Source organism: Impatiens glandulifera, chromosome 4 (genome assembly GCF_907164915.1).
Source record: "Impatiens glandulifera chromosome 4, dImpGla2.1, whole genome shotgun sequence".
In the NCBI taxonomy this organism is placed as follows: domain Eukaryota; kingdom Viridiplantae; phylum Streptophyta; class Magnoliopsida; order Ericales; family Balsaminaceae; genus Impatiens; species Impatiens glandulifera.
In genome coordinates, this window is record NC_061865.1 from 8,858,649 (window position 1) to 8,875,344 (window position 16,696).

General features: G+C 29.5%; 2 protein-coding genes and 1 pseudogene across 2 annotated transcripts; 2 read left to right on the forward strand and 1 right to left on the reverse strand.

Moving 5' to 3' along the window:
* The first annotated feature begins 1,675 nt into the window (after positions 1–1,675).
* On the forward strand, positions 1,676–3,017 carry LOC124934656 (uncharacterized protein At2g27730, mitochondrial). The gene is given in 5 exon segments (XM_047475176.1): positions 1,676–1,822; positions 2,262–2,290; positions 2,356–2,368; positions 2,620–2,695; positions 2,698–3,017. Coding segments are annotated over 5 exon segments (342 nt in total). The 5' UTR covers positions 1,676–1,720; the 3' UTR covers positions 2,820–3,017.
* Positions 3,018–6,298: 3,281 nt separating this feature from the next.
* Positions 6,299–8,148, forward strand: LOC124936537 (F-box protein SKIP24). The gene is given in 5 exon segments (XM_047477044.1): positions 6,299–6,320; positions 6,323–6,539; positions 6,630–6,803; positions 7,494–7,656; positions 7,733–8,148. Coding segments are annotated over 5 exon segments (666 nt in total). The 3' UTR covers positions 7,823–8,148.
* A 1,617-nt stretch (positions 8,149–9,765) lies between these two features.
* Positions 9,766–12,470, reverse strand: LOC124934657 (annotated as a pseudogene).
* Positions 12,471–16,696: the final 4,226 nt, after the last annotated feature.

The window sequence follows — 16,696 nt, forward strand, 5'->3', positions numbered from 1 at the left end:
ACCCATCGCGAGAAGATTCATGTGATTCAGTCCCTTCTCGCGAGACGATCGTTCCCATCGCGAGACGATAGTGCCGTCGCGAGAAGGGACCGAATCACATAAATTTTTCCTGAAATGGAACCAAATTAGAGCATCATCTGCAAATATCATTATCGACAAGATGAACAACCAAAATGAACAATAAAACAAACTTATCTGCATCCAACCTCATCTACATCCAACCTCATCTGCATTCAATCTCATCAGTATTCAAGATGAACACAAAAACATTTAATAAAGCTATAATGGAAAATAAGAACATAAATCACATGATATAAGAACGGGTTTTGTTCGTCGGTCGTCGATGAGAGCAAAATCGTTCGTTTATGGTTCCGTCTTGAGAGAGAACACTGAGTAGAGAAAGGAAAATATAGAAATTAAAAAAAATGAGAATTTATATAAAAATTAGGGTTCCTTCGCGTGACGATTTTGCTCTTCGCGTTATGCGACGGGGACAATTTCGTCAGAAAATTTTGAAGTAATCATTTGCGCAATTTAATTTATGCACTGATCACAAGCGCATTTAAGCATATTTTTAGAATCATTTCGTCAAATTTTGGTTGAGAAAATTGTTTATCTTTTATTTCTGAAATGATATATTTAAATTGCAAAGCAAAATATAAATAATATTATAGAAATGTTTATATAATTTATTCTTAAAGCCTGACTTAGACCGGTTTGGCTTCGAACCGGACCTGCCGACCCATATTCAATCGCCTTATAAGTCTCTTCTTCTATCTAGGGCAAGAACTTCGAATCCCCTGATTGAACGGAAATCGGAAATTTACTTCGATCTCTCTCTTCGCCGTCGCCGTCTTCATCAAGTACCTCTCTCTCTCTCTATCTGTTTCTTTCACGCGCGTATATCTGCAAAAATGACACTATTATGATTTCTTCGAGCTTTTGAACTTCGATACAAATACACTATTTGTTTTCATCTTCATTTTACTGTAGTTTTATCATAGATTCAAGGAGTAAATGTATTTATATCCTTAAATCAACGTATTCATCTTTTCATCGACTGTAATATGTTTTGTATCTTCATTTCGTAGTAGTTTCAGTATAGATCTTTCCATCGGACAGTAATTTGATTTCTTCGAGCTTTTATTGAACTTCGATACAGTATGTTTTGCGTATATCTTTTCTAGTATCATTTACTTGATCTGAACTCTTGTGAAACCTGACCTACTGATAGTATACAACATTATAAAGAATTTTGTTGACTTTTATTTATGCTTCTGTTATCTTTCTCTAACATTAGATTTCTCCATTTGTTTATTCATGTTCATAGACTATTATATATTGAATTGGTGAAATTTGCTTTATTAATATGTATTGAAATTTGGAATCAGATTTCCTTGAAGGTCTGTTAATTGTAAGCTATGAATGACTTAAAACTCTGAAAATGTAGTAAAGAGTGTCCAAAATAGAACTTACACCATTGGAACTTAATCAATTACTTTATTATAAGGGTTCATCAGTTCTTCATTTTTAGTTACACATTTGATCAATCAACTTGCAAGTGATTTTATTTTGAGGGACAGATCATTCGGCGCTTAAAATTCAGTATTCATCATTAACAATTGAATTTTCAGTATTATCGAATGGACCCTAAATGAACTTATTCAGAAATTTTACATCACTGTAATTGTTGTTGACAGGGAACAAATTACTTTCGACAATGGCTGCCAGGAATGCTGCTAGATATATAGCTCGGAGGTTCTCTAGCGGTGGAAAAGTTCTGGGTGAGGAAGAAAAAGCTGCTGAAAATGTCTACATCAAGGTTCTCTAACTTTCTAATATGAATATTATTTGTATTACTGTTGTTTTATATTATGAATATTAGGACATGCATATGATCTTGTTTTTATTTCTTTCTAGATTCACTTTTGGAAAATAAGTAGTTTCCTTTTTGCCTTTCACCATAAGATGACCTTTTTGCTCCTTCTGATTTATGGAAAAAAGGTACCTGGCTCTGTATTTTCCTGATTTATTCAAAAAAGTTCTTTGAGAAACCTTCAATTGAAACTAGATTCCTTTACGTTAGATAACAAAGATGACTACATTTGAACTTTCTTTTTTCATTTAGAGATTTATAACCTTTTATTTTACATAAGTTAAATTTAAACGCTTCTTCATTTGGAGCAATATTCTCTTGCAATTATCTTACAGAAAGTTATTTCTTGTAACATCTCTGTTAATTTTGTTTGAACTCCTTACAGAAAGTTGAGAAGGAGAATTGGAGAAGCTAGCAAAGGTACGTTTCGATTTGATTCAAGCTATTTCTTTATTTTACTTCTTTGGGAAAGGTTTAAGTCTTCATGTATATGTCTGTTTCTTTTCATTATATATTAACACCCTTTAAATCTTGTTACCCAAATAACCCACTTTTTCATACCCTTGTACAAAACAAACAAATACATTTACATTTGGTAACAAAAGTATGGGTCTGTGACATATGATGTGGGTTTTTGAGGTGATTTTCAAATAACCTCATATCCTATCTATCATCCATCACATCATTCAAATTCTAAATATAATTAGTTCACCCATGCCTAAAATTTGTTGGAGCGATTTCAGGAGAAATTGGCAACAGCTTCAACTGAGGTGCCAGTAGCGGAAGCTGCTAAACCGAGCCAATCATCATCATCGTCTGCTGTGTGTCCCAAGATAAGGACAGGAACTATGCAATTCTTGCTGGTTTCGTTACTATTGCGGGTGCTCTTGGATGGTATGCTTTATCCAAGAAAGACAAGGACAAGCCAGAAGTGCAGGACTAGCCGACTTCACATTCAATAAGGTAGTTGTAATAATTTGCTTGCCGACATTTTAAGGGTTTGGACAAGAAGAAATAAAAGAGAAAAAGGAAACTTTCCCCTTTTTTTTTCCGCAATTGCATATGAATATGATGTTTATTTTGGATAACCTTGTTTTTGAAACTGTTTGTCTTGTATTATGATATGCTCTTTTTACTTTTCTAATGAGAAAATGTTTTTAATGATATCCTTACTCTTTGTCTCAATTCTCATATAGATCTCTAACTTTCAAAGTTAACAATGAGAAATTTGAGAATTGAGACAAAGTTCCTAGGGAAACTACTAATTATCCCTCAAATGAATTTGTGAATTTAAATTGATTTAGATCTTTGAAAAAAGAAGTAGAAATAAAATGCTTGAATGTTTGTTTAGCTTATTGGTAAAGCACATTATGAGTATAAAGTGATGGGATTAAAACATGAATTTGAAAGTTCATGACCCTTTTACAAAATATAACAAAGGAAATGGTCATTATTTTTTTTGTTCCAAATAACTCTAAAAAATATTTGCTGTTTTATTAATTGTATTTTTTCAAGTGCAAATGAATTCCAAAACTTTGTTTGTTGGAATCTCAATTTCTTAAATTTGGAAAACTATAAAGTAAAGGTTTTTCAAGCCAAAAAATTCTGTGTAGATTTAAAAAAAAAAAAAACATCATGAATTTATTTGGAACTCAATTTGTAACAACAAAAAAAAAAACTTTCATTTCAATTTTTTTTTATATTTTAAAAAAACACAGTTTTCAATTTGTGACTGAAGTTTGAATCATCATTTTTCGAATCATGAAAATTTTAATAAAATTTAAACTTTATTAAAAATTTAAAAATATAAATATTGAATCTCCTAGAATAAATCATAAATAAAATCTTACTTTCTGTTAGTTCAATTTCCACACTAAAAGATTTTAACTCTATGTATTTAAAGTTTAAATGAAACCATTACAATATGCTCAAATACATTAGTTGTTTTTCAAAGAAATAAAAAAATCATTAGTTGATGTCGGATAACATAGATGTAATCGTCGATGTCAGATTGACTCGTCTATGCCAGATGGCTCGGGTCCCCAAGCACTTGTCGATGTCGGATGACTCCTAATGCAAGATGACACAAATGAATTACTCAATGCTAGAGATAGTATAGTTGTATTTCTCAATGCTAAATGACCCAAATGCATTTATCAATGTCAGAGAAGGTTCGGTTGCATTCGTCAATGCTAGATGACCCAGATGTATTCATCAATACTGGATGACTTAGATGCATTCGTCAATTTTGAATGACTCAGATTCATTAGTCTATACAGAATAACTCAATGTTCTATCGTCCCTCCTTCTAGATCTAGAGTTGTCTCCGAGACAACTTAACAACTTCTTTTTTAACCTAATATTCAAGGGGAAATTTGACGAAATAACCCTCGTAAGAGGGTTATTACCAAATTTAGCATAGGCTTCAAATTAAAAAAAATAAAAAAATTTAGTTTCTTCCCTCCCTCTCCTCTTTTCATATTTTTAAACGGTCCCTCTTTCCCCTTTCCAAACTGCCTCTTCATCATCCCCCCGAACCCCCTCTCCCCCGATGACTCTCCGATCCAAGCCCCCAATCCAAGCCCCGACGACTATCCGAGTGTTCGACAATGCAATGCAGTATAACGCTGAAAAGAGCGATGTTCATTTGATAGCGAAGACTTTGTCAGAAAAACAAAGAAATTTTTATAACGATGAAAAGAGCGATGTTCATTTGATGGCGAATATGCATCTATAGCAGACGAAGGTGCATCTGTCGCAGACGAATGTGCATCTGTCGCCTGCGACAGATGCACAGTCGCCTGCGACAGATGCATATTCGTCTGCGACAGATGCATATTCCGCCTGCGACAACCTTCGACAACCTACAACAACCTTCGACAGATGCATTTTAAACCCAAAACGATTCAGTCAGCCAATAAACCTAAACAATAAACACTAAAACCCTAGTCGTTTGTTCTGCTTTTGCTTGGATAGTCGACAGATGCATGAAAGGTAAAAGACATAAAACGGGAAAAACTCACCTTCAATGATAGACGTTCTACTTGGATGGTCGTCGGGAGCTCGAATATGTCATCGGGGGCTCGAATAGTCCGTCGGGGGTCGGGGGAGAGGTGGGGTTTCGTGGGCTTGGAACGTCGTCTGGGAGAGGTGAGGTTTCGGGAGTTTGGATTGTCGTCGGGGAGAGGTGGGGTTTGGATCGGTCGGTCGTCTTCGGGGAGAGTTCGTCGTTTGGAAAATATGAAAAGAGGAGAGGGAGGGAAAACTGAAGGGAGAAAGGAAGGAAAAGGGGGGGAATTCGGGAAATGTTTTTTTTAATTTAAGGGCAATAAGGTCTTTTTTACATAAACAAATGGTTATATTTGAAAAAAATCAATAAGTCTGCTACATTTGGAAGTCAAATTTCCCTATTCAAGCCTATTCAACCGTTTGTAAGCCACATTTCCATTGCCCGAAACCGGCCGTCTGTAGTCCCACCCGTCTCTGGCATAAATTACCTAAATTCCAAGGTTTTAAAATACGCGGTCCGATCGGTGGTCTAACCGGTCCGACCGCGATACGGTTGAATGAGCTGTCCGGTTTTTACCTTAAATAAATTACCTTTCGAACCGGTCAAAAATCCGGTTCGACCGAAAATCTGAGCCGGAAATTTCCGGTTCGTAAGGTCATTATTCTAGTTTCAATATTCTGGATAATTCTTCCTCCTAATTCGGCGACCTGGATAATTCTTCCCCTCGAAATCAGATCTCCGGCAAGGGTAGAGAGAGAAATGTGTTCGGTGGATGAACAGTGAAAATGAACCTGTCAATGACGGTCATTTCAATGTCCCATTTCATTTATGACTTATCAACGACTTCCTATCATTATTCCTATATTGTTTGTTTTAATTACATGAAACTTCCTATCATTATTCCTATATTGTTTTGTTGTAATTACATGAAATTATGTATTTGATAGAGATATTAATTTAATTTTAAAATATTTAGTTTATTAGTATATATTTGATTATTTTTAGATACAATTTACGTATTAATCTATTTAAATTTATTTATTTTTTAAAGATAATTAAAATCCGGTCCAACCAGTGGTTTAACCGGTGAACCGGATCGGACCGAAGTTGCTAAAAATTCTGAGTCGATGACCGAAACATTTTCAATACCTTGCTAAATTCCTTTATCAGAATATTATTATTCTTGTCAATAAATAATTTCATTAACCAAAATAATTTTACATTATTTTTATTAAATTAAAATAACATTTTAATAGTTAAACAAATTAAAATCCAATATAATTTTTTCTTGACGACGGCGTCAGAATTTATTCTCGACGGTTTTAAGTGATTAGGGTTCAGGTCGTCGGAGGTGAGAAATTCATCGGTGAAATTCAATTCTCCGGTGGTGAGATTGAGAGAGAGATAGAGAGATGTCTACTCTACCAGACGATCTAGGAGGCGAATACTAAAGATTGGAACATCAACTCCGAACTTGTTAAACTTCAAGGATCTTTGCCGCCTTTCCATCACTTGCCGATCTTTGAATCGTCTCTCAATCGAAGAAGATCTCTGGTCTCATTTACTTACTTCCGATTTCCCACAATTTGCATCATCCACCAGAAATAACACCTCTTCTCAGAATCCTACAAGCAAAGCGCTTTACAGAAACAGGTCATTTCTTCTTAATTGTCTGTAATTTTATCATATGTATGTATAGAGAGATAAATTATCCTCACTGGGTCTGAAATTAACATGTCTCAGGTACGAGAGGATTAGATCTAAAATGCATTCAGCCCATCTAAGAATTGTTCTAAGGATACAGAGTCGGATTGCAGAGCATACAAAACAGTTGGAGGATTTAAAAGTGAAACGGGCACAAGAAATAGAGAAATTAGAGGTAGCAGTTGCAGAATTGTCAAATTTAAGCAGGATCAGGTAATACTTCCTGGGAAATATTGTAATTACAGCAAATTCTTGTTCATGTGATATAGATTAGATAATCATATGAATTAACACATGATGTGATCTATTTTGAAAAGATAGATTTGTTTTGGTTGTCCTAGTCTTTCATATACAACAAAGAAACATTGGAAGTAAACAACAATCTTTCCCAATACTACATTATCTTCAAATGTAGAATAATCCGACAAAACAACAATAAGGATGCTTGAGGTTGACACATATAACAGCCTCGAAAGGATATTTAACTAATATTCTTGTTCGACAACCCCAACTTGGGAAAAGATGATTTCATTGACTGTAATTGGCCCTAGTTTAAAATAGTTTATGTGGGTTTTCTTACTCTATTTCAAAAATCTTCAAAGTAAAATGTTCTCTTTAATTCCAAAGAAATGAAAAACAAGGATGCATAATCTCCATTTTAATCTCCAAAGAAAAAAAAATTCAAATTTGTTGTAAAAGTGAATAATTTGACAAGCATTACCAATAATATCCTTAGTAAGGGTATTTTGGCTAATGATTTAAATGATGAGATTGAAGAAGTGATGTTTGATTGGATAGTGGATTATTTGAAAATAACCCACATCAAACAAGGCTAAAGTTTTGAACAAGTGATTTGAAATAACGATATTAAATTTCAGCTAATGATGTTTTGATTGGGTGAAGGCGGGCTTCAGTAGCACTAAATATTTGGCAACCAGAAGTTGTGAAGGGGAAACACAAACAATTAGTTGAGCAAGGTGTTGTCTCAATGGATTCGCGCGTTCGTGCAGTTGAGATGGAGATTAGGCTATGCAGGAAACAACTTGAAGGTTTTGATAAGACTTCTGTAAGTAAAGTAAATGATTTTTGGTTTATTTGGATGATTATGATGATGATTGTTATATAATGTGATGCAATGACAGAAAGATGTGCAAAAAAGGCTCGATTATGCAAAGTTGGACTTGGAGTCTGCCCAATACCATCCTTTTGTTTTTGGAGATCAAAAATGTTAATGAAAGTGGAAGTGTTGATGATAGTAGCTGGAAGAGGACAAGGAAGAAGAAGAGAGAATTAGTCAAATAAAGTAAGTAAATCCAATTCTTTCCATATTTGAAAGGATAGGACCCTATTTGTGTTTTTGGATCTGGATATGGCTAAGATATAGGCAATTAATTTCTAAAAACAGATCCATACATGATTGGTCGGTTAGGTTTGAAAGATGGAGTTTTGGAATATGGTTAAGAAATGGTCAATTAATTTGTAGAAACAGATACATATATATGGTTTGTTGATTATGTTGTTTGAATATGGTTAAGAAATGGTCATTAATTTGTAGATACAACCTGTATTGTCTTTTGTAAAAGACATGTCTAGATTCGTGTGTGATGAGAAATCTGGTCAAAATGGTGTGTTTCAAAATGAAAAAATATTATTTGAAAGTGTTACTTTTAGCTACCAATCTAAAAAATCTGTTCAAGACAAAGCAAGTTTTTGGATTCTTTTCATAAGAAGAATATTGGGTTAATGTCACTGTTATGTATTATCATTTCTAAATCAAAACAGCATACAACAGTAGAAAAAAAAAAAAAAAAAGTATTAACTAAGAAAACACATGGTCTTGACTCTTACAATTTGTAGACCCTATTCGAACATCTTCCGGATGAAAAGACGAAATGACTTCATCATCAGCAACATCTTCAATTGCATCTCTCGGTAATGGTCTTTCTTCTTCATATGATGATGTCTCGATAACAACGATCTATCTTCACACTCCTTGTGTTTATCAAACAGATATTAGAATTGCACTTGTAAAAAATAAGTTTGCAATCGATTATGAGTTAAAATATTGATATTCTATTGATTTGAACCATACAATAAATTCATTGATAGATGTCAATTATAAATCTTTTTTTAGATGATTTTTGAAAAACAAAAGGATAGATGCTTTGAATAGTTCAATTCTAGCAGTCCAATTCTAGCAGACAATGTTTCGTGACTCTCAGTGGATTAGGGGAAAAAAGTTATATCCGCATTTCTGATAACACTTTTTTTACCTTCGTGAAAAAACAAAACTTGAGTGTTTTGAAAACAGGTTTAGGAATATACCTCATGTAGAATAAATTCTTCCTTCGATTTTGAATATGAAGACCAACATTTTTTTCATGAATTACTTAATATTTTAGATCAAACTTTTTTGCTATTAACAAAAATTGCATTTCAATATTTAAACTGATAAAAAATAATAATAATAATAATAAGGCATAATCCTATTAAACTCTCAAAACTATTTAGAGGGCTATTCTGATTTTTGAATCTATCTAATCATATCTTAAACCAAATACAAAATGTATGAAAGGTTTGAGTGGCTAAATATTTGAAAAAACTTTGATGAGAAATTTAATATTAATTTTTTCACCGAATTTGAATTGACATGGATTTGTATGGTTTAATAAATAAAAGATATTTGATGGATAAAAAATAGTTGAAAATATTGAAAAGAAAGAATTATTAAAATTTATTAAAATGTGATAAACTAGTTGAAAAATCTTGAGAGAAACAATCCATTTCAAGAAAAAGTTTTATAAGTTGTAAAACTTTTATTTTCAAGTAAAACCAATAACAAATTGTGCATGAATTATCAAATCATTGATATCTAATCAAACTTTCTTTTTATGACAATTTCAGACTTAGATTGAAGTTTTTTAAAAACAATTTGAAAAAATTAATGATTCGATGATTTTTGAAAAGATTGACAATTATTTTTAATAAAAAATATTTAAAAGGGTATTAATATATATAAAAAATATTTAAAAGGGTATTAATATATAGAAAAAAAATTTAAAAAGGTATTAATATAAAATAAAAGATATTTTAATTAATGAAATGAAAGATTTAATTGTTGAAAAGTTATTAATTTGAAAAGCCTCATAATTAATTTTTAACATAAAAGTAAACATTAAAAAAACAAATGATTGTTCATCTATTCATCAAAGGAACATTTCAAAAAAAGTCATAATAATAATAATACATTCTAAATAAATAAAAACTGCTTAATCATCTTCAAAAGAGAGGGGGTTCCAGAAAATTCAAAATAACCAAACCAACAAAATGACTTCTCAAAAGATTCTGACTGGCTTTCCCATGGTGCCTCTTCAGGTACAGGCACCTCACCTTTAAGAATAATAAATACCATCAGATATATAATCAATCGAAGGAAACAAATACTTCATATAATCTGTGAATTCAAAAACCGATACGAGAAAGAGATTGAGCTCACATTTTGCCAGTTCTTCTTCAACAGGGAAACGAGAAAATTAACGCTCATTTGCACATTTTGGAACAACTGCTTCTCTTCCATGCTTAGGTTCCCACAGCAACACCCATGCACAGAACCTTCTTCATTGGAACTTACTGTTGCCTTTATCTCGTTCACTTTCGCTTCTAGCGATTCTTGGTGATTCACAAGAGTCGGGAATTTTTCCTACACACAACCAATACATTTCATGTCAAATCAATGAAATCAGTATTCATTATATACTGAATTTTAAGTACTTGTTAAGCAAGTTGATTTAATGAAATGTTAAAAAACTAATGTTGGAAAAGTATTTAAAGACTATCTTACCCTTATACTGAATTAAGTTATGTATATAAACTTAATTGAGCTGAATCTAAAATTTTAAGCAGTTTTAAGTAACACTTATAAGCAGTTCTGTAAGACAATAAAATTTGGTTCTAGAAAATTCTTTTGAATATTATATTTTAAATGTAGTTTGAATAATATTTTTCTAAGAGAAGTAAAATTAATTTGATTAATGTTTGAAATGCTTGCCCTGCTTTGTTGAGACCGGGGCCTAGAAGACGCGGAATTTGCTTAATAATAGCCTTCAGATGCCAAGAATGCATGATACTTCTTAGCAAGTTTCTTAACCAGCTTCTTATTTTTGTTCAGTTTTTTCAAGCTTCCACATCCATGTACTCAAGGCTAATCTTCTCAGCCTGCAGTTCAAATGGAAATTATATCAGATAAAGGTAAAGTTCATGGTATTTGGAAACGGTCCAGAATCAAAACAAAACACCTTTATTATAACAGTCTTTGGTAATCTTTGTTAGAAAGCAAATGCTATTAAAAAACATAATGGTTCAAGTTGATTAATTTATGACAAATTATGTCATTACTTGGGTTGTAATGCAACTACCATGTTTAACGTTTGGATTAATGAAAATGGATCTCACTTTTTCAAAAAAATATGTTCTTTACATTTGATGATGTTTTTGACAAATTATTAGTTCATGCTACAGATTGATAAGAGCAATGTAGCAAATTACTCTGTAAAACAAAGTTTAAAACACTTGCACAGTGAAAATATTAAGGTCCATGAAATCATGGAATATTTTATAAAATAGATACATAATCGAACATGGTTTCCCTATTTTCTGCATCCATTAATTTCAGAAACATCAACAACACAATTACCTCTCCAATATGCTGAGCATCTCCAGCATGCAGCCCTTCATCTTGGGGCGAGAATATGAGGCAACTTAACTGATCCACTGAAACGTTGTCTTTCTGGGGATCATAATTCTTCAAACCAATCTGCAGTTCAACAGTTTCAGTGAAGTTACGCTTCTTCTCCTTAGCATCAGTTGATATCTGAGTAATTGCTTCTCTCAGGCATCACTCTGAAGCTTACTGTAGATAGAAAATGAAAAAGATGTTATTAGTAATCAAACAAGTGAGCAAAAAAGGAAGAGATGCAGAGACTTCTTACAAGACAATAATATAATAAAAAATGTAGATTAACCATTAGATAACGAATCAAAGTATGAACAAATCTGATCATATATCAATGCAGTCCACCAATTAGCATCAGATCCTAATGTATGAATATATCATTAAACAAAGATCAATTAAGAAATTTCGCTCAAATGTTAGAAATGACATGCCAGGTCTAAGGAAGCCACTTAGGCAATCCTCCGCGTAAAATGAACCTCAAATTTGATGAAATTACTAGATCGATTTCAAATCAAAACGATAATCAAACAAGTGAGCAAAAAGGAAGAGATCCAGAGACTTCTATGACAAGAACATTATAGAAAATGTAGATTATCATTAAATAGCGAATCAAGTACTAAATTTAACATTTATAAGCAGCAGAGTATAATCTGATCATATATCAAAGCAGTCCACAATTAGCATCTGATCCTCATGTATGATTACACCATTAAACAGAGATCATTCAAAATTTAGCTCAAAAAGTTAGAAATGACATGCCAAATCTAAGGAAGCCGCTTAAGCAATCCTCCACATAAAATAACCAAAAATTTGATGAAATTACTAGATCGATTTCAAATCAAACAAGAACATTATAGAAACTATAGATTAGCAATTAAATAGCGATCAAAGTACTAAATTAACAGTTATAAGCAGCGGAGTATAAATCTGATTCATATATCAATGCAGTCTACAATTAAAAAGAGATGATTCAGAATTTCGCTTAAAAGTTAGAATGACATGCCAAGTCTAGGAAGTCACTTAAGCAATCATCCACGTAAAATGAACAACAAATTTGATGAAATCACTCGATCGAATACCAATAAGCCTGACGAACTGATCAATACATAATAAGACTAACGAACCAAGGATGCGAAGAAGTACCTCATGGCTGAATCTCTGTCCTCGGCTCAATTTGCACACTGAAAGAAACAGAAAGAAACATACAATCAATCAGTCAGTCGGCAACAACAAATCAGATGATAATCGTCTAGAAACAGCATGAAAAATGGAATGTAAAGGAGTAAAATCTGAAGTTGATCATCATTTCTAGTATCATTACAAGAAAAAGGCGGATTCCGACGAGAAAGAGAAGAAGAGTTTACCAGAGAGAGGGAGAGATGAGAATCAGAAGGAAATGGCGATAAGCTTCTTCTATGAGTTAAAACTACTCAATCAGAAACCCTAGAAGCCATACCCTTATTGGGCCGGGCTTTTATATTAAACCATATTTAATTATAACTCAACTAATTAAGAGCCCAATTTTGCAAATGACAACACCTATATTTTAATTCTTCTTTAGAATTATTTTAAAAAAAATTATTAATATTTTTTTTGTTAGAAATTTATTACAACTTTCAGAAATGAAGCCTATTAACGAATAAATTCTTATTAAATCAAATAAAAAAATTACATATAAATATTAGTTTGTAAATAATATTAATAACATCTAAAAAAAAAATCAAATAATACATATTTATAAAGATTAAAATTTTAATAATAACTCATTTGAATTTTTAATAACAATGAAGGATTAATAAGAACTAGTTGGCCAATTAATTAATTAGTGTAGTGTGAGTCCAAAATTTGTCAGGTTTGGTAAATAATGTTGTTTTCTTTTCTCAGGCGAGAAACTCATACAAATAATTAAAAATACATGTAAAAGAGATTAAAGATAAATATAAAAAATATTTATTAAAAAAACAGAAAATAAACTACATATGCAATAAAATAATTTTTTTTGCTGCAAAGAAGAAAACCAACATTAACTTGAAAAATGGTCATCAACCACAATTGAAGGTATGAATAGACTAGACTAGACGACTCACTACATCATTATGATAATATTATGCAGATTAAAGTGCGAGATAATAAATCTGATTCGGAAAAAAAAAATTAATGCACCAAACCAAAATAGCAGCATAATTCCTATATAGTGATGGAAAGAAAAACAAAACATTCTAGATGCTAGAAAAACTAATGAAATTTAGAGTTTTCTTTGTTAGGTGATTTTTTTATTAATTAAAACATAAGCCTACTAAGACTTTGTCATGTATTTATTTAGAAATCAATTTTATTAATTCAATACATATCAAAATTAAATTACAAAATAATTCGAACAAAGTTAAAACTTGTCATCTTAAATATGTACAATTATAAATAGACTAAAAAAAGTACATGTGTTGGTTTTTCTTAACTAATAAGAGTAGCAATTTCAGTCTGAGAAAAAAAAATACAGTCTATTTGAATTTTTTTTGAGAAGAAAAAGAAAATGTATTTAAAGATGGGCATTTTTTAATAATTAGACAATCAAAATTCATTGAAAATGAAGAAAAGTAAAAAGAAAATTTCTTCTGCTATAAATTAATTTTTATAATTTTATGTGATTTTTTAGCTTCTTTCCCTATAGAAAAATATATTTAGATTTTACTATAATTTTTCACATATAAAATTATCAAGGTAAGGTTTGTACCCTAAAAAAATAAAATTTAATTTAATTTAACAATTCAATATTAATTTGTTCATTAAATTATTGGTGAAAACTAATCACTTTTTTTTTTCTTTCTAAATTTGAATATTATATATATATATATAATAATAAAATAAAATTAATTTGCTCGTGGGTTAAGAATGATTATCTATATTATCTAATAACGCTTAATTTGAAATGTTGAGAGTGTATTTCAGGCTCTCTCCAAAATAATTCTCATATCACAAGATATTTTTTTCATATTTCTCTCTCTTCATTTATGAATTGTTTTTCTTCTCTCACTGTAAATATATTAATTAATTTTAATTTGTAATATATATATTAATGTTATAATTATTATTAAAATATATTAAAATTAATATTTTACATATACATATAAACCAAATAGTTAATATTCTATATTAATTGAGTTTTAAACAATTAAATACTAATTATAAAATAGAAAAAAAATTTATCATGTTTAGCATTAAATACTAACTACAAAATATTAAAACCTACAATAAACTTAATAATTTCAATTATATATTATATTAAATTATAAAATTTAACTTTCTGTTATCATATTATATTAATTATAATATAAAACTTAACCTGCAATAAAATTCAAATATATATTATATTAATTATAAAATGTAACTTTCAGTTACTATATTATATTATTATAATATAAAACTTAATTTTCAGTTATCATATTATAATAATTATAAAATTTAACACAAAAACATAATTATGAAAAACATAACACCGTTTAAACTGCAATTAAATCAATATAATAAATCAACCCAACTTTTCATCTTTTCTTCCATCTAAATATTGTTTTCCTATAAATAATTTTACATCAACAAGGTTAAATTTAAGAGAGAACGAGTGATATTCTGCCTATTCGTCTCCTTTTGCGGCTTTCACTATTTGTTTTTTTTCTCTAGAAACTACAACAACATTCTATCTTTTGAATTTCATCTTGGTTAAAGTGAGTAATATTAAAATTATATTAACATCAATTTCTCTATCAACATCATTATTTCATTCAATAATTAAAGTTGGTAATATGTTATGTTCACCAATGTGTATTGTTCATTGTTTTTTTTTCAGGAATTTGATCATTTCGGGTCGCTGCAACAACGTCCTATCTTTGAATTCGATCTTGGTTAAAGTACAAGTAATAATTAAATTTATTACTAATTAATAAAATAAAAAATTTAAATGCATATAATCTCTTTATTCTTAACATAATATTTTTTTCTATTCTCCAATTTTTTTTAAATATTATTATTACTTATTATAACGTTTAATTAATTAATTTATTATTCATATTATTTTATAATATTTGTCCATATTTAATATATTTATATGATATTAATAATCTTTTTATATTATTTAATCTAAATATTTTTAAATTACTTTAGTTGAAATTATCCAATATAATATTCATCCTTCTTTTGAGTCAAAGTAGGAGTAATGACTATATTTTATGATTTAATAAAATAAAAATAATTGTTTAGGTTAAATATATTTAATTTTTTTAAATACATATAGTTTTATTAGTTGAAAAAAAAGATGATCTCTTTCTTTAAGTATAAGATTTTTTTTTTCTATTCCAAACAATTTCACATGATAAAGTTTAATGTATTTAATAATTTTATTTTAATCACAAAGAAATAAATATTTTTTTGGAAATATTATTATAACATTCAATTAATTATTTATTATTTCCATTATTTTTCAAATTATTTTATATTCTCATTTTTAATGTATTACATATTATATTAATAATTTATTATTATTATTAACATATGATATATAAATAATTTTTTTTATAATAAATGTGTTTGTTATGTCCATAAACATCTAATTTTTAAATATTTGGTCATTTTTTTCGCATATACTTTCGTTAATTATAACAATCCAATTATTCACTTAAATATTCTTAATGTTTTTTATATAAAAGAATGTTTTGCATAATATATTAAATTTTCATAAAAATAAATAACTATTTTTAAAGAAGATGGTGAATTTATTAAAAGCTAATACACGATATTATTTTTAATCATAAAGAATTTTTTTAAATATATTATATTTATTATTTCTCATTATTTTATAATATTTGTCTTTATTCTCAATTTATATATTATTATTTTTAATTTTTTATTATTATTCAATCTATATTTACTTATAAATATTTTTAAAGTTTTTTATTTTAAATTTTATTTTTATGTTTATATTTATACTAACTATTTAATTATAATGTCAATTCATATCAAAATATCAGAAAATGGACACACAAGCCTCCATTGGAGTGGAATTATAGATTTGATTACGGATGGCAACTACAAACTTTAGTTAGCAAGAGTTATGTAAATGTGGGATGCAATAAATACTAAAAAAAATAATGAATTACTAAGTGTTATTTCTTATTAATAGACAAGGGAGGTAAGTGTGTTTAATATTTTGTTATATATTAATGTATGTTATGCAAACTAACATGTAATGTATAGGGTGCGGTTATTCACGTCAGCATCGATCGTCAATTTGTTCCAAGACATCGAAACTTATTAAGGATGGTAACATGTACATATTTCAAAAAATTGAGTGTCAAGTCAAACGCTCAGTACAAACCAGTTCCAA